The following is a 17,255-nucleotide window of genomic DNA, read 5'->3' as shown; positions in this document are numbered from 1 at the left end:
CGACGTCATAGACGCGCGCCGAGACGTCCTGCGTCACGTGTTTGCGTGCTGACGTCACACGCAGCGTCTTTACCGGTGCGAGGCGGGCGCAGCCTGAGGAGAAGGTGAGGGCCGGGGGCTGTGGGAGGCGCGGGTGGGGCCGGGCCGGGGGAACCAAACGCTCTCGTCCCTTAGGTTGCCGTTCATTGCGTGAGCTGCGTGAGGTAGCGCGATCGCGGAGTCCATGTCTTTTCTTGTAAGTAAACCCGAACGGATTAGGGTGAGTGTTAAACGGCGTCCAGCTCTCCTCAGCCGGTAAACCGGGCCGCGGCCTGCTCGGGGCCGTATGGAAAGCACCGCGCCTGGGTCACGGGAACCGCGCTAAAAGCCGCGTTAAAACCCCGCTGCAGGCGGTGCGAAGCGTTCGGGACGAGGGTAGCTGGGGAAGGCCCGGCACCGCCTGTGCGGCTCCGCCCGTGCGCTCTCCGAACCGAACATTTGGGAAACCGAACGGCGGCGCTGTTAATTCCGCGTTTTAAAGTGTCAAACAATCGGCGTCACGTGAGAAAAGCACTTCTAACGGCTTACAGCGCAGCGGCTGTGATCGCTGTGTGATGTCCGGTCACCGTCACCCACGGAGCGCTGCTTTCCAGGACCGCCCTTGCTTGCATTGAACGACACAATCCGTTTTCTCCTTTTTTTATTGCCGCGTTCTGACACTGGACTGTTTGTGATTGCTTAACACTAACCTGGCAGTCAGCATTGCAAGCCTAAAGCTGCACTTTCTACTCTCTGTTCCTCATTTCTTTGAATCATGGAGTCAAATAGAATGGTACAAGTGTATCTCTGCACCAACAATGCTTGCTCTGACATTTAAGCATGAGTTCTGGAAGAGAACAGCACTTCTGCGATATTTGTTTTAATTTTGCACCTAGATAGTATGTAGCCAAAATGCTCAGAGATGTTGTCTCTTCGTAAGAACACTAATTTTTGCAACCAAGTGTATCTTTATACAAGGGAGCACAGCATGCGTATTATTTTTGCTCTGTGTGCATGTGTGAAAGCTCTTGTTTGAATAATCTAACATTAACCTTATTGCAAGTGCATGCCATTCAGGAGATGCAATGACATGTGTGTGCTTGCTGCATGCGTGCTGTCCTAGTAGCAAACAAAACCAAAATCCTTGTGCATAGCGAGGTGGTTGTAACTAATAGGTTACAGACACAGTAATGCTGTTGAAGCGTGTTGTGAAGTGATTCTGCTTTTGTTTAGGGGTGTGGGAGGGAAGGGAAGTGGTTTGTCTCTAAAGGAAGTAACCAATTATTGGGGGGATTTCTTTTCTCTTAGCGGTGGGTGTCCGAAAAGTTCATTGTTGAGGGCTTGAGGGAGTTCGAACTATTTGGAGGTAAGTTTTCCTCTCATTAAGTGACCTTTCTAGAAGTGCTTTATTGTAGCCTTATTGTAGCCCCAGGTCTGTTAATTTGGGAGAAAATATCTATCTAGCAGTAAAAGAGGTGGATACATCTGGTTGTAGCACCAAATCTGGTTGTTCAGGCTGATTAGCAATGTAAAGTTAACACAGAAACACCCAACGAGTCATTTGGAGATCAGTTCCACGTTGATGGCTGTTCTGTTTGCAGACACTGCAGTCTGGATTTCTTAGCCTAACCACTTGTGGGCAAAAGTAAAACACAGAGGTTTGAGAAGGTAAATGGAGTAAAAATGAGTTTGAAACTGTTATGATGGCTCCTCAGCATTGCCTGTATGAGAGCTGATTGGTTTCTGGTCTGCTTTGTGTGCAACAAGCAGAGTATTCTGCTAGGATGCAGAAATCTTGATGGTGATTTAGTATAGGAAAGATGTGTCTATAGGTCTTTGAGCTTCTACTTCAAATAAATAAACATTAGATGATTTGTTCTCTATTCAAGCTAAATATCATTTCTTAAGTATCAGTTTGCTTCTATGCTGAATATAAACAGCAGCACTACTGAATCCCTTTGATTCCCATTCTTGTGCGACTGTAGCAGCCTTATCTGTTAATAATATTTGTGTAAGAATATATATTTGTAGCTATTTGGTGTCAATAAGTATCATGTGGGGTCATGCACTCAGTTATGTTCCAACTCTATTTTGAATGGGACTCTGTTGAACACAACTTGGTGAACAATGAATTTCTTTACTCCAGAGCAGCCTCCGGGTGACTCTAGGAGAAAAGTAAGTGGCGTTTGCAGGCTGTGGTGCTGTGGTTCATTGCATGGAGATTACCCTTGTGGAAGTTTGATTTATTTTTTCCTTTTTACCTTAGTTCTATTACTTCATCTCTATACGTAGCTCTGCAAGTGTGGAGATGGGTTTCACCCTGGCACGGAGGTTTTGGTGTATGGTTTGCAAACTTTGTGACTGGTCTGGAAGTTGGAGCTTCTTCTCTTGGATTAGTGGTAGGGGTTGGTCCCCCACCCACCCACCCACCCGAGTTTTGGGATTATGAAGATCTGATTTTTGAGTGATGCTGATCTCTGAACTGTTCCAGAATAAATGGAAGAAGTTAGCTTGCAAGACTTCTGAAAACAGCCCTAATTTATTATTATTTTGCCCTTCTAAATCATATTCCCTTCTGAACGCATTGATTTTGATTTCCTTTATTTCCTCTAGAGAGCAGTTACATCAGGAATGTGTAATTTTCAGTCTGAGCTGACTTGACCTCCCATTGCGTGGTTGTCTTCAGAGCCAATTTTCTGCTCACACACACACAGTTTTGCCTCCTAAAAATTAAAGCCATTTGTGAATGTGGAATTTCTGCTCAAAACCATACAGCCAAACAGAGATGCTGAGAACTTTGTCTTTGCTTTTTGTTCTGCAGACCCTGATGGCACAGCACAGTTCATGATGAGCATTGCTCAGAGAATAACATATTTTATGGCAAGATATATCTCTAAATTATTGCCCACCTGCTCACACCACATTTATAGATCTGTGTGCAGCTGTTGCTTTAGTTTAAGCTAATTACTAACAGGAATTAAGTGTGATTTGATTGTAACTGTGTCAGTTCAGGCTGCTGCTAATTAATTTTGTATCACTATCTGTAATTTACTGGCACAAAGCTGAAAATACACAGCACATGGAATGTTTCATGTAAAGTCATGTACATTCACATCTTATGCTATACTGGGAGAACACTGAGATGAGCATCTGTATCGTTTTTGTTAAAGTACTCAGATTTTTGAACATAGAAGGGGGACTGGTGATTATTTTTCTTTTTACAGCAAAATGAAAGCTTTCTTTTTCTCACATGGTTCTACAGAAGGGCAAACAATAGGGGAAGGGACTGGATGGAATGAAGGAATAAGGAGGTGATGAGAAAGGCAGCAGAACAAAAACAAGGTTCCTCCTTTCTGCTTCAGATGAATGTGATTTGGCAAAGGCAGATCTTTGCTAGCATCACAAAACTCATTTTCACATGGCATTAATAACAGTAGTTATCTTAGATGAATTTCATCAAACTTATTTCCAGTTAAAACCTGAGCAACGAGGCTGAAAGCTGTCTATTCATGAAAGTCATGCCATAAAGCAAGTTACATGTGACTTCATTTTGCAGCTGCTTTTGCTTTTAACCATACACCAAAAGCTGTCCTGTGTGAAACCACCAAGGAGTGTTGTTTTTTTTTCCAGTATTTCATAAGTGACATTTCAGTTTAACTTTCTTTTTTTCCACCTCTTATCCCATGTTGATAATTTTCTGGTGGACTCCTTTTGCATTAACTCTCAGCTGTTGTCACTGCTAACATGAGAACAGGTGAGTGAGGATCGCTGATGAAGACCTCTAAAAAGAGAGTTTACATTCTTTTTTTTTTTTTTCCATTGCTGTTGAAACAGCCTGAACCATGACTGAGATCTATTTAATTTTTGCATCTGTTTTGTTGGCTTATGCTCTATCTGGAGTGGACTTGAATAAAGCAAACCACTTACATACTGCTGAGTGTTTCACCTGCTGCCATTGCTCCATAATGCTGCTATCAGAGCCTTCTGCTTTCACTTCCTTGGTGGTGCCTTTTTGCTTCAGAGGTTTCCATCTGCCTGTGTATCAAGTCTTGACGTTGACAGGACTGTGTGAAATTGGTGGAAGAAATAATTAATGATGCAGTGAAGTCAGAACTGACAAGAATCTTTACCACAGGTTTGAGATAGGCAGTAATTTTCCATTCGGTGTCCACAGCCAGGCTGCAGCACTGTGTGGTGCTGTGGCTGGAATGAAGGTTTTAGAACTGTTGAGATTGGAGGGGTTGGTTACCCTGGAACAGACACCAGCTGAGTTGCTGTGCTGCAGTTGTTTGAGCTGAAATTGCATCGTAGCACTGTTCACAAAACTGAGTTTCACCTTTGCCCATAACTGAAATTAACACTTGTTTTGAAGGTGGACACAGAGAGGTGAAATGTTCTTCGGAATCAGCTGCAAAGCTGGAAGTTAGGAAGCCTGACTTGTAGCTTACCCCCAGGGTATGCTTAGGGACAGCTGAAAGCTTCTCAGGAGCTGAACCCTCAGACTGAACCAAAGGTGATTTATGGTAAATGATGCCTGGGCTTGTGCACTACATTTACCCTTTCCTGAGTGTTGAGCAGGGCATGTCACTGTGCTGGGAATAAAAGAGTTTTCACTGTCACTGTAGGAAAATGCACGAGCCCTTTGTATTTCATACGCCATAAGAAAAGGTCTGATAAAGGGCATTTGCAATTGATGAAGGAGGTGGAAGAAATGAGCTGTGCTTCCAAATGTCAGCAGGAGTTAATGTGCTGGAAATGGGAGATAACTAAATCTGCTGTTAGACACCAAATCAATTTGGATCCCCATTAGGATGCACTCCTTGTGACTTTGGGAATTCAAGGGAGCTGCAAGGTACAGAGGAACTTGCAGGAGCCTTGCAGTTTGTCTCACACAGAACGCTGCTGGGAAAGAAGTGTGTAAATAAAGCAGGTGGCTTCATATTAGAAGCAGCAAAGAAAAGCTGGCAGGTTTGAGAGTGCTGATTCCCTGCGTGATGTGAGGTCTTTTTTTCTTTTTTTTTTTTTCCTCCTGTAAGCACTAATACTTGGCAGCTGAATTTTTGCTTTCATTTGGAGCTTTATTTTTCATGCTGACCTTCATACCTTCTCTCTGACTTGATTCATCACTTTTACATGCAGCTCGGTAGCTTCAGCTGTGCTGATCTTAATGCAGCGAGCACCAAAGCCCCAGCATCAGGCAGGAGTGCTGAGTGCCACAGGGCAGCATACTGGAGATGTTCTGTGCTTCCACGGCCTTTGCTCAGGCAAGAATTTAATAAAGAAAGATAGTTACTACAAAGCAGTGCTTAAACTGTTCAGGGGAACAGTAATTGGCCTTGTCCAAATATTTCAATGTAGCTTAAAGTGAGTAAACATTTTGTAGTTACATGTTTAAAACACAGATGTCTGGACCTTCTGAAATGAGGCATCTCCTGGATTTCAATTGACATTTAGCTGTTCAGTATTATTTTAACAGCGGTTAAATTAGCTTCTCTTGTTTCAGTTGTTTTATTGAGTGCGTATGATAATATCAGGAGCAGATGATTTTTACCAGCATGTGATCTTTTTTTCTTCTGAGCTGACTTTATTTTTTCTCCCCAGACAAATGAGGCGAGCTCCGAGTCGATAGCTTCATCCCATAAAAGCGACACCATGAGCAACTTCCTCCCAGACAGCAGCTGTTATGAGTTGCTCACTATCATAGGTAATATTACTGCTGGGGTGGAGGAGTGGAAGTCTGTTTTACAGAGGGGAAAAAAAAAAAACCTAGCGGATTTATTGTTCTTGTTGATGAGTTGCTTGGTTTGTTTTTTTTTTTTTGCCATTAGAACACTCTTCCTCTGTGTAACCTGGTCTAGGGAGCCTGCTTTGCAGGGGGGTTGGGCTTGATAATCTCTAGATGTTCCTTCCAGCCCCTACAATTCTGTGATTCTATGATTCCTTTTTGATTTTAAAATCACTTTGATAAAACAGATGCTTATTCTAAAGGCTTGCAATGGAAGGTGGTGAATTAAGAGTGCTGAATATGAAGTACAAAGTCAGCAGAAGGACCCTGAATCTTGTCCCTGTCCTTGGAGGGGCTGTGGCTGAATCATTTCTGCCTCAGTTGTGAGCTTGAAAGACTGGATAATGTTAACTTACCAGCTAGGATTGATGGGATACATGCCAAGGGAGTTGACTTCTGATGGAACAATTACTTTCTTTCACTCACATGGCCATAAATAGTTTGAGTATAAAGGTTATTTAAGGGCCAAGGATTGGAGGAGTTCTTTAGAACTGTGTGCTTCCAGAAATATTACTGAAGCTTGAATGCCTTTTATTTCAGGCAGAGGCTTTGAAGACTTGATGGTTGTAAACCTGGCCAGGTATAAACCCTCAGGGGAGTATGTCACTGTCAGAAGAGTTAACCTGGAAGCCTGCACCAATGAAATGGTCACATTCTTGCAGGTAACACATACCTAGTAATGCCATAGGGTAAGTTTAGGAGAGAACAGATGATAAGAACAGTGCTTATCAATACTGTATTCATATTTTTGCATTTGCTGAATCAAAATATCTTTTTTGCTTTCAGGGGGAACTTCATGTTTCCAAGCTCTTCAACCACCCTAACATTGTGCCATACAAAGCAACATTCATAGCTGACAATGAGCTATGGGTAGTGACATCTTTCATGGCCTATGGTAAGTAAGAGGATGTATTTTTATTCTGACCAGCATGTCCTGTAAAATGAATTTTAAGAGGTGTTACATCTCTATTGAAACATCCTTGTTATTCTGACCAATGAAGAGATGATTTGTTTCATTTCAGGTTCTGCAAAAGATCTAATCTGTACCCATTTTATGGATGGGATGAGTGAATTGGCTATTGCATATATTCTCCAAGGAGTATTGAAAGCACTTGACTACATCCACCATATGGGCTATGTACATAGGTAAAAAAATAAAAATAATAGAAGTGTTGCTGGAACAAACTTACCTCTGTACCCTGAAGGCCAGTGTCTGTGTGAAGTCAGGACAGCCATGTTGGCAGGCAGACTTGCTAAGGCTCTGAATTGAGACTGACAGTGTGGGGAGATTTGTCCTGAGTCCTCCAGTCTTGCATTTTTTCTTGCCACAGAAACATTCTTTGGGGAAAGGGCAAAGTGGGTGAATTGAGTCCTGTTGATGTATGCAGTTTTGCACAGTATTCAGCGTGGCCGTTAGGAATCTCTTGATAAGTCTTTCTATCAGTGCTCGTTAAGGTTGGATCTTTTAAAAATCTCTTCCTTAGATTACTGTTTCCACCCTTTAGCATATTTTTCCTTTCCTCTGGTACTATCCTTTCATTGTGAAACTATATTTTAAACACTGAACGTCCTGGGTTATCAGTGGTTGGTCCTGTTATGGTATGTACTGTCAAAGTTGTCAGGTAAATCCTGTGTGGCATACTTCTATGCTAGCAGCATTCCTAGGGATGCTGCAAGGAACATAATCCTTTGGGGACAGAGAACCTGACTGATCTTTATTGTTCTTTTAAGGAGTGTGAAAGCCAGCCATATCCTCATTTCTGTAGATGGGAAGGTGTACCTCTCTGGCCTGAGAAGTAACCTGAGTATGATTAACCATGGGCAGCGCCTCAAAGTCGTTCATGACTTTCCCAAATACAGCATCAAAGTCCTACCTTGGCTCAGCCCTGAAGTCTTGCAGCAGGTGTGTTTAAAAAGCAACTACTGCTTGTGCTCAGTAGTACATCTTATCTCTGCATAACTTCCTGAGGTTTTAGGGTACGTTCTGGGAAAAGTAAAACCAACAGCCGCAGTGTTGCTTTTGCTCATGATGAGCATCTTACTCTGTACTTTTTACCTTAAAATACCCACAACAACAGACCAATCCTATATGTGAGTTATCTAATTTCTGCTGAAATCATTTGTTTGTTCTTCTATACTGCAAATCATGGGCATCACCTGTCTGCATTGCAAGCCTACCATTTTTATTTCCCTTTTCTTCTAGAATCTTCAGGGATATGATGCAAAATCTGACATCTACAGCATAGGGATAACAGCTTGTGAGCTGGCAAATGGACATGTACCATTTAAAGACATGCCTTCCACTCAGGTAAGGTTTAAAGGCACATCTTTCACTCTTTCAGCTCAGCATGCAGAACTGCGTTTCAGCTCTGGGTTGTGGAGACGGGAGGGTGCCTGAATTCCTCTCTCATTGCTGCTTTTTCTAGAGAACTGCAGTGCTTCTGTATTGAGGCTTTGGTGTCAGAATGGTAACATCCAAGTGCTGAGGACATGAGAAATCTACTGAGAATTTTTAATTGTTGTTTGTGTGTATGTGGGATGTCGATGTCCTTCGCTTCCAGATGCTCTTAGAAAAGCTGAACGGAACTGTTCCCTGCCTGCTGGACACCACCACAATTCCTGCTGATGAGCTGACTATGAAAACCTCTCGTTCAAGTGCAAACTATGGGCTGGGTGAGAGCATGGCTGTTAGCAATGTGAGAGCAGCCAACGGAGAGTCAACCCTGCACCCTTATCTTCGGACCTTCTCCACCTGCTTCCATAACTTTGTAGGGCAGTGCCTTCAGCGGAATCCAGACTTCAGGTAAAGCCAGGCCAAAGCTGCTCTTCACGGGCCTGCTACAAGCATAGTTTTTGTGCTGAATAAACCACGAGAGCTAGGAAAGGTTGTTTGCAGTTTTTCCAAAACCATAGCTAAGTGAGCTATGTCAAGTATGTGCAACAAGAGCAGCATTAATGTCTTGAGGCACTTCTCTTAAGAGTTCATAGCTACAATTTGCAACCTCCTTTGGGAAATAGAGTGGGGGAGTCCTGCCCTGGCCTTACACTGCCCCTTGTGCTCATCGGACCACACCATCAGCTGCTAAGAGCGTGTTTTCTGCTGGGTTAGTGTGGTGAATCTTCATGGAGTCAGGGTGCCAGAGCTGATGCAAGGGAGGGGATGGGTGGGACGGGGTTGTGATGACAGAACGACTTGAGCATCTTGAAAGGTCAAAGTGCACTGACTAGTTCTCTTCTCTTGTTTTATTTGAACTTCCTTCTGCAGGCCAAGTGCGGGTGCTCTGCTTAATCATCCCTTTTTCAAGCAGGTAAGGAGATCATTTCATGCACGGATACAGAACAGTGGCTTCTCTGCAGTCATTACCTGACAGTGTCACCAAAGCTGAGGGTGGGAATTTTGAGCTGCTGAATTTTCTGGGAGCTGAAATGATTAATTTAGCTTGATGATTAGCAGCAGTGCAGGTTAGTGAGCCTTGCATTCTCTAGGAAGGTGGGAGGGCTGTTCTCTGGGAGCATGATGTGGCTCTTCCAGCAGCTCCCTCTCTTGTGACACTTCAGCTTCTCTTACCCTCAGAATCACACAAGCATTACTGGAATGACTGCAAAGCACCGTCCTGTTACAAGATGCAGATTGTGCATCTCTCAGGGCAGACAGGAGGATGCTTGTCTTACTTGCTGCCATCCTATATGAAGAAGCACTTAGAGCTGGGCTCTTTTTTCCATGCAGATCAAGCGCCGTGCTTCTGAAGCACTCCCTGAACTGCTGCGCCCCGTCACACCAATCACTAACTTTGAAGGAACTCGACCCCAGGATCCTAGTGGCATTTTTGGGCTGGTGTCAAACCTGGAGCAGCTGGATGTGGATGACTGGGAATTCTAGAAAAACAGAGACTATACTTGGTTCTGGAGGACATTGTAATTTATTGTTCCTGTTCATAAAAGGTGATGAATGTTACACATAGAAGAGTTTACAGGTCCTTGGGAAGGAACTTCAGCTGCCTGTTTACTTGGAAAGAAGCCTGGAAACAAATGGACAGACCAGAGCTGTGGAGAATTCTGGTTGGTGCAGTGCTCCATATCCCAGTTCTTTCAGCTGAGCACCAGGAGAACACTACAACGGATTGAGTGAATCTGTTCAGTTATGGTCTCTTTCCCTGTGTTTCTAAAAACGAGTGGCTTCCTTGTATCACAGGTGAAGGCTGCATGACTATTGTTTTATTTTTATTTTTTTTAAAGGGTGCCTTAGAGTTAAGAAGGGGAGGAAAGCAATTCTTAGTTTGGGGCATTTTCTTAGAGCTAGTCAGATTTATGTTACAGTGTTGTTACTGGATAACTTCTGAGGGTGGGGAAAGGAGTGCATTCTTAAGCTTGGTCACTTCTTTATGGGGGAAAACAAGAAACAGAAGATAACCTGATGCTGTCGTGGGCACATCCACTGCACTGGGCGTTCCTCTGCAGTACTGAGCTGTGCTCCAGTTCTGAAGAGAGCTTTTAAGATTCCTCTCAGCTGAGGCAGCGTGCTCTGAGCTCCAGGTCAGATGGCATCCCCACCTCTCCTCCCATGGCTGCCTGGGTCATCAGATTCTAGTGTGTAATTCTGTGCATGTACCAGCTTTTCTAACCTCCCAGAGCGCATCCAGCTCAGCCTTCTGTTAGCTGGGCTGCTTTCACAGCATGAAATATTCATACCAGCCTGTTCTCAGTGACTTGGTATGAAGGAAAAGTAATTTTCACACAAAATCCTCTTATTCACAACACCTCTTTGAATGTTATGTACAGAATAATCTTAAGCCCTCTCTTACCATTGCTGTACCATCATCCCTGAATGAATGACAGATTTTAAAAAATCCTTTGCTTACTTTTCACACAGCTTCCCTTGATCCCTGGCTGTGGCAGCTCTCCCCCAGCCCACAGCATTTGGTTTTGGAGGTGTGTTTAAGGCTTTTCAGTTTGACCTTTCCAAGGACTGTGGGTGCTGGAGCTCTTTCCATTCTCAAACGAAGCACTGAGACTCCAGTCCTGTAAGTGTGGTTGATGGGAGAGTGGTGCTGACAAGAGGTCCTTCTTGTGTTTGTAAACTACTTGAACCCAGATAAAGTTTGTTACTCTAGTTTTTTGCCAAAACAAATAAAATATTTCTGAAGTTTGTAAGCCTGCTGTTTCTGCAGAGTGACAGAGGAGTGATCACAGCCGTGATGCCACCAGCTTTGCAAGCTTATACTCTTCTCAATTCCAGACTTAGGAGGTTGCATTTTGCAGTTCAGCCTACTATGAAGTTTGCTTGCAAAAATTCTCATCCCTGGACAGAGATGGTTACTGGTACTTGCAGCAAGGGAAAAATAATAAAGAGAAGTACCAATAACAGCACAAAACCTTGGGGACAGTGTTTGGGATGTGTTGCAGCTGCTGGCTTTCCTCCCCAAGGGATGATTCCACATCACCCACTGAAGTTCTAAAGCCTGATTGATGTGACTTTTAGCTCTTGACTTCTAGCAACTAAGAGGCAGCAGAACAGACAGGAGGGAATATGCTCCTCTGAGCTGTAATAAATCACAACTAACTGCAGAAGTCTGGCTTACTTCCCAAACAGCATTTCCAGAGTGACAGATGAACTTGGTGCAAGCGACTAGTTTTCTAGTTTTCATTTCTCTCTTTCTGCATTCAACATAGTGATCATATTTTATGGACTTAAATTAAAGTTAGAGATTACTTCCTCTAACTTCAGGATAGTTTTTTATGCTTCCAGAGCTAGCTGGCAGGACACAAGCAGGATAATTGCCACATGAGGAGTAAAATAAATGACAACACCTTGTCAAAAGTAACTGAATGGAGTTCAATCCCTCCCTCCCCAGGCCCTTGTGTGGTCCTACAGATGGCACAGAGAACAACTCTCTGCTTACCCGTTCTGTCCTGTGCCTTCACAGAGCAGCAAATGAAGACTGGCACCACTCGTGCCCCCATTTTAACAACCCCTGGTTGGATGAACAGCCAATAGCTGCAGCTGCTGCCCAAAGGTGCTGTGATCAGTGCATTCTTCCCATGAAAACTTTATTTGGCTCCATACAAAACAGTGCTTTGCTAGTGTGGGTCTTCTCCATGGTCTGAGTGGTCTGACTCCTCCTCCTCTTCCTCCTCCCCTTTGTGTTTTTCCAATTTTGCCATGAGCTCTGAAAAGCAGGAAGAGGCACAATGAGACTCCAGGTCCGGGGGATGTCCAACAGCAAAGCTGGATATCCAAGACCTGCAAACACAGCTCTCCAAGAACTGAAGCACCTACCAAAAGTCACTTGCCTACACAAAAACTAAGCCAAGACCTACCACCATACACTGAGCCTAGGGCTTCAGATACTATAGTACCAGGCTCTATCAGTGGACTACTGACCTGCAAACAACTGTATCAGAAAAGCTACTGTCTGCACTCCCAGTACCCTCATCTGAAATCAGTCTCCCCAAGTTCCTCAGCTGGGCAAACACAAATGCTCCTTTTACACCTGGGGAGGCACCCAGGCCCTGATGTGGTGTCTCCAGGCACTGAGAGAAGTTCTGCCTGTGAGCTCCAACTTGCAGCCAGGCCAAACTGTGAGCATACATCAGCAGCCCTCTTTCCCACAGGTGGCCATTACCTTTTGCTGGGTTGAAGACTCCATTGGTCTGCTTGTCACACACGTAGCAGCGCTGGGATTTGCGATAGTGCTGGAGGGCACAACTCTCACAGAAGTAATGCCTACACCTGTATGGAGAAACAGATGGCAATGCCAGTCACCACATTCAACTGCTGCATCCAGGAGTTAGAAATAATTGATTACTGAGTCCTGAGGGATGCAAAAGCAAGCTGGATGCACAGCTTCCTATGCAGCATCAGCCCCGTGTTCTCTGCCGTACTCATAAAAGCTATTTCAGCATTGCTTCACTGATGCTGAATGTCTGCACGCAGCCATCAGCCAGCTCTCCCAGAGACAGCACAGGTACAAGTGCTATAGTTGACAGGCTGTGGTATTCCCTGGAGGAAGCATGGAGATAAGAGGCACCTGTCAGGACAGCCAGCAGTGTGGATGCTGCAAGGTGATGCGATCAAGCAGCGTCTATGGAAATCTAAAAGGTGCTTGGACAACAAAGGCTTGAGATCCCTACCAAGGAGATGCTTGAGATGTACTTAGGAGACTCCCAGGATAGCAGAGGCTTTCCCCACCCACCAGAAAAGCAGACAAGCATGCTCCACCCACCAGCATGTAGACAACGACAGTGTTTGCTACCACCACGAATGACTGACTGACTGACTAGAGGACTCTACCCACTACAGATGTTTGGCTCCCTCACTTACTTGGTGACCACAGGGTTCTTGAAGGAACTTCTGCAGATGAAGCATTTGAAAGGCATATCCTCCTCATCACTGCTCACCTCATAGTTTTCTTCATCTGCACAAGAGAAAGTTAACCAGACTGGAACAAAAGCAGAGGCAGCCAGGCCAGCAGATGCACAGGGCATGAAATACGGAACATGGAGAAAGTACAGCAGGTGGGATTGAATCTCTGCTGGAAACAATAGAGTTCTAGCATCTGGGTATCGTTGATGTCAGTCACATATGTAGGACTGAGATATAATTAGGTCTAATGAGCCAATGTGCTTGTTGCTCACCTCACAGGAGCACGTTTTCTCTGACACCCACTTGCTGCTATAAACAGACAGATCCTCCAGTCCCCAGTTTTTCACATTTTTTTCCAAAACAGCTGCTATTAAACTCTTAAACTCAAAGAACATCCCCTTTCCTGCAACTGCACAGGGGTTCATAAGCAACACTCAGCTGCATCCTTGGGCCACAGATATGGATTCTGAGTGAGAAATAGAGACGTGACGAGGCATGAAAGCATTCTAGCTCCTGGACATCTGTACTGCAGGAAATGGTTCTATCTATCTCCCCAGCTCCACACCGCTTGCTGCTGGGATTCATACAGTAGCAGACTGCTATATTCTGTATAGACAGAGCAAATAATCCTCTCTGGTAGCAGTCAGTTGTAATCTGAGCGCAGCAGATTTGCACAGCACTGGTAGTGGTTACTGGTGCTAAGGTAATTCCACAGCAGGGAGTTCCATAGCTTTGTGGAATGAGGAATTCTTTCCATCTAATCAACTCATTGCTTGTGCAGTTTGAGACAGCCAAGTCTGTAAGTCACATTCACTCTACAACATGAGAGAAGGCAGGACCTTGTGGCCTCGTACACCGTTAGCTCAGGGAGCAGGAGAGCAGAGGGGCTGTGCTGTACCATTGACTCCATAGCGGCCTTCATCCAGTTCCCGTTCTATCTGCCAGCCGTGTTTGTAGTCTGAGCGGTCGTGGAGGAATTTGCAGCTATCTGAAAAGCACAAACGAGGGGGGGATGAACAATCTTCCTCCATTTCCCAGCTGTTCAAAGGACACCTCATCCAGGGGCAGCCTGAGATTTGCCAGCACAAGGTGAAACCTGATTGCTTCTCCACGCACCTACATTCCAGGGCAGGACCAAGCAGGCCATACTTCCCTCTCAGGATCAGCAGGCCACAAGCATCATGCTCTGGATGCCACAGCAGGAGCTCCAGCATTCACCCACATGAGAAGTGGGATAAGGAACAGGAAATCCCACCCCCCACATAACCTCAGGTGAGGAAATACTAACTCTGCAAACAGGTGCCCGTGAATTAGTAACTGCATCTTAGTGCCACAAACTTGGGGTCATCCGTCTGGATGGATCCCTCTGCAGATCAGGTGCAGCAAGTGCTCACCTGCAGGCAATACCCACTCACCTCCAAAGCCGCAGAACCCCGTTTCTTTGTAGTCCTTGCAGATGTCTGGCTGGTAATCCCACCGCACCGTGGCCCGCAAGTGCTCTGGAGCCCGGATGGGTCCTTTTCTGAAAAGGTGGGAGAAGGCTCAGGCCAGCTGTGTCACCGCAGTGGAGAAGGGCCCTGAGGGCCCGGCCAAAACCAGACACCAGACTCATTAGGTAGGAACAAGTTGGCAAAAACAGCAACATTTCAGCCCCAGAAAAGTGTCTTTGGGGACAATGCCTGAAATTCTCTGTGGTTCCTCCCTTTCCAGGCTCGTCCCAACCTACCTGACCATTCCTGAAGAGGCATTTCCCATTGATGTGTCTTTGGGCTTCACATACTTCTGGTAGTTGTTAATACCACGGTAAATTTTATCATCTTCTTTTCCTCTCAGTTCCTAGAAAAGAAAAAAAGAAAGGCAATTAAGGGTCAGAAGAGCTTCATGTCACAAAATAGCTTTTATCTCCCCAGTACCAACCTCCCTTTCTGGCCATGCTTCCCTTAATACCAAGAAATCAATAATGCCAGGAATCTCCCCCATTTACACAGGCAACACTTTTGGCCTCTCGAATTAGCAGGGAAGAAAAGACTCAAACTCTTGGAATGCAAAAGAGTTAAGCACACACGCTCCTCCTGCACAGCATTAACTCGTGAAGATGAGGCTGACTGACCTCCTGGATTTTCTGGCTGCGCTCGAAGATGGCCTGGGCATCCTTATCCTTCTCTGTGTCCAGTTCATACACTGCTGTGGCCCCCATATCTTCTGGGCCAACAGGTTTCTGAAAAGCAAGAACAACTTGTGACAACAGTAAAAAGAAAGGCTGTACAAGAGAGAAAGCCCCTGGGCTATCTGGTGGGTCACAAGCAGTGCTGGGCATGGCCTGCTTCACCCTCCAGCAGTTTCTAACTTCTCTTAGCACCCGCCAGCATGAATCCAGCCTAGTGCTTGTGGAAGACAGGATGCTAATTACTGAATGCTCCCAGGTTTTAGCTTGCAAAGTCAGGACACACTGATCCCCACTTTACTCCTTCAAGCTTCATCTTGTTTTAGCTGGAAACCGATCTCAGGTCTCCCATGTTCAACGCTTCAATCATGAACCACCCAGCCCACACACAGGATGTTTCATCTGAACTTTTAACCCACTGAACTTATATTTGGAGGAATAAAAAGCATCAATGCAGCAATTGCTGGTACTTGCTTTTAATTCTACACCAATCTTGACGAGACTCTTACTGATGGACACAATTTCACTGGATGAAGAGGAGAGCTTGAGAAAAACCCAATGGGAAGAGCATTTTTTAGCTGTGTCCAAAACTTCAATAGTGATTTCTCTCCACTCCAACTGTTAACAAGACCCTCAGGTTTCCCCATCCCTCAATCCTAAGAAAACAGTGACCTCCCTCTAGAGCTTTTACCTTATTACTATTCACAAGAATAAAGATGGGAGTACATTCTATGTTATGTGAATACCTTATGGAGGAAGGTGCTATAAAACTGAAAATATGCCCCAATAATTGAGCAAATCTGATTACGGTGCTCCTTCTCCCGAAAACTTTGTGATGTCAGGCAAGCCCAGTCACACCTTGGGGTTTTAATTCCCACTAAGAGGGAAAGACCAACCTTAATTCATAGAATTACAGAATGACCTGGGTTGAAAAGGACCACAACGATCATCTGGATCAAACTCCCTGCTGTGTGCAGGTCACCAACCAGCAGCCCAGGCTGCCCAGAGCCACATCCAGCCTGGCCTTGAATGCCTGCAGGGATGGGGCATCCACAGCCTCCTTGGGCAACCTGTTCCAGTGCCTCACCATCCTCTGGGGGAAAAACTTCCTCCTAATATCCAACCTAAACCTCCCCTGGCTCACTTTAAAACCATTCCCCCATGTCCTATCACTATCAACCCTCTTAAACAGCTGTTCCTCCTCCTGTTCACATGCTCTATTCAAATACTGGAAGGCCACAATGAGGTCTCCCTGGAGCCTTCTCTTCTCCAAGCTAAACAAGCCCAGTTCCCTCAACTCCTCCTCACTGGAGAGGTGCTCCAGCCCTCTGAATTCCTAGTTGAACTCCTGAGGATACAGAATATCAGAATAACAAACCTAGCACAAAATGCTTGTATGTTAGGAAGGAAGGGACATACATCTACAGATCCAAACCAAGATGAGTTGACTGCACATCTGCAGAAGCAGATTACTGAGTATGGGATCAGCCAGCCCCCCTGAACCTCACCCCGTGCTCAGTCCTTACCGCCGACCTTGTTGATTTGTACGTGACTCCGATCTCCTTCGATGGATCATCCTCATCGCTGCTGCTCAGCGCATACGAGGGCCGCTCCTTCGTGCACCTCCTGGTCTGAAGGGCAAACAGACAGACAGACAGCGGCTGTAGGGATGGATGGGCCCCACACCAGCCCCCCAGCCAGCGCAGCGCCCCGCGGGCTCCTCACCTTCTGGATCATGGGGTTGGGGGCCTCCCGCCGCCTCTCCTTCCGCACCACCGTGCTGCCCTCCTCACCGCTGCTCCCTGCGGGGCACAGCGCGAGACTTAAGGGGCGCCGGGGGGCCGAACCGCGGGGCTGAGCGGGCAGTGGATCCCCGCGGCTCTGCGGGAGGATAGCGAACGGCACCCCGCCGCGGAGGCCCAGCC

General features: G+C 45.6%; 2 protein-coding genes across 6 annotated transcripts; one reads left to right on the top strand and one right to left on the bottom strand.

The window, feature by feature from the left end:
* The first annotated feature begins 1 nt into the window (after window position 1).
* On the top strand, window positions 2–10,954 carry STRADA (STE20 related adaptor alpha). 5 transcript variants are annotated; one of them, XM_010724477.3, is made up of 13 exons: window positions 2–104; window positions 175–259; window positions 1,327–1,384; window positions 2,165–2,193; window positions 5,620–5,722; window positions 6,344–6,465; window positions 6,590–6,698; window positions 6,826–6,949; window positions 7,535–7,706; window positions 8,007–8,111; window positions 8,365–8,606; window positions 9,069–9,111; window positions 9,531–10,954. In XM_010724477.3, exons 2-13 carry the CDS (start codon window positions 224–226, stop codon window positions 9,681–9,683), a joined length of 1,296 nt encoding a protein of 431 aa, XP_010722779.1. In that variant the 5' UTR covers window positions 2–104; window positions 175–223; the 3' UTR covers window positions 9,684–10,954. The 5 variants fall into 5 exon arrangements, with proteins under 5 accessions (XP_010722779.1, XP_010722780.1, XP_010722781.1 ...); XM_010724478.3 differs by having other exon boundaries at window positions 3–104; window positions 175–235; XM_010724479.3 differs by lacking the exons at window positions 2–104; window positions 2,165–2,193 and having other exon boundaries at window positions 169–235.
* An 876-nt stretch (window positions 10,955–11,830) lies between these two features.
* Window positions 11,831–17,191, bottom strand: RNF113A (ring finger protein 113A). The gene is made up of 9 exons (XM_003213040.3): window positions 17,056–17,191; window positions 16,857–16,961; window positions 15,277–15,384; window positions 14,893–15,002; window positions 14,582–14,688; window positions 14,065–14,154; window positions 13,125–13,218; window positions 12,427–12,533; window positions 11,831–11,970 (listed from the first exon to the last, which is right to left on the bottom strand). Exons 1-9 carry the CDS (start codon window positions 17,065–17,067, stop codon window positions 11,882–11,884), a joined length of 822 nt encoding a protein of 273 aa, XP_003213088.2. The 5' UTR covers window positions 17,068–17,191; the 3' UTR covers window positions 11,831–11,881.
* Window positions 17,192–17,255: the final 64 nt, after the last annotated feature.

This window comes from Meleagris gallopavo, chromosome 29 (genome assembly GCF_000146605.3).
Source record: "Meleagris gallopavo isolate NT-WF06-2002-E0010 breed Aviagen turkey brand Nicholas breeding stock chromosome 29, Turkey_5.1, whole genome shotgun sequence".
NCBI classification, from domain to species: Eukaryota; Metazoa; Chordata; class Aves; order Galliformes; family Phasianidae; genus Meleagris; species Meleagris gallopavo.
This window is presented reverse-complemented; position numbering and strand designations above follow the sequence as displayed.

What these genes read in the sequence shown, in the direction of transcription:
- STRADA (XM_010724477.3), top strand. Translation starts at nt 224, where the DNA reads ATGTCTTTTCTTGTAAGTAAACCCGAACGGATTAGG. An exon ending in GCCCTGAAGTCTTGCAGCAG is followed by an intron (nt 7,707 to 8,006) that starts GTGTGTTTAAAA and finishes CTTTTCTTCTAG; the next exon opens with AATCTTCAGGGATATGATGC. An exon ending in AAGACATGCCTTCCACTCAG is followed by an intron (nt 8,112 to 8,364) that starts GTAAGGTTTAAA and finishes CTTCGCTTCCAG; the next exon opens with ATGCTCTTAGAAAAGCTGAA.
- RNF113A (XM_003213040.3), bottom strand. An exon ending in GCAGCCAGAAAATCCAGGAG is followed by an intron (nt 15,003 to 15,276) that starts GTCAGTCAGCCT and finishes TTTCTTTTCTAG; the next exon opens with GAACTGAGAGGAAAAGAAGA. An exon ending in AGTCTTCAACCCAGCAAAAG is followed by an intron (nt 11,971 to 12,426) that starts GTAATGGCCACC and finishes CCTGCTTTTCAG; the next exon opens with AGCTCATGGCAAAATTGGAA.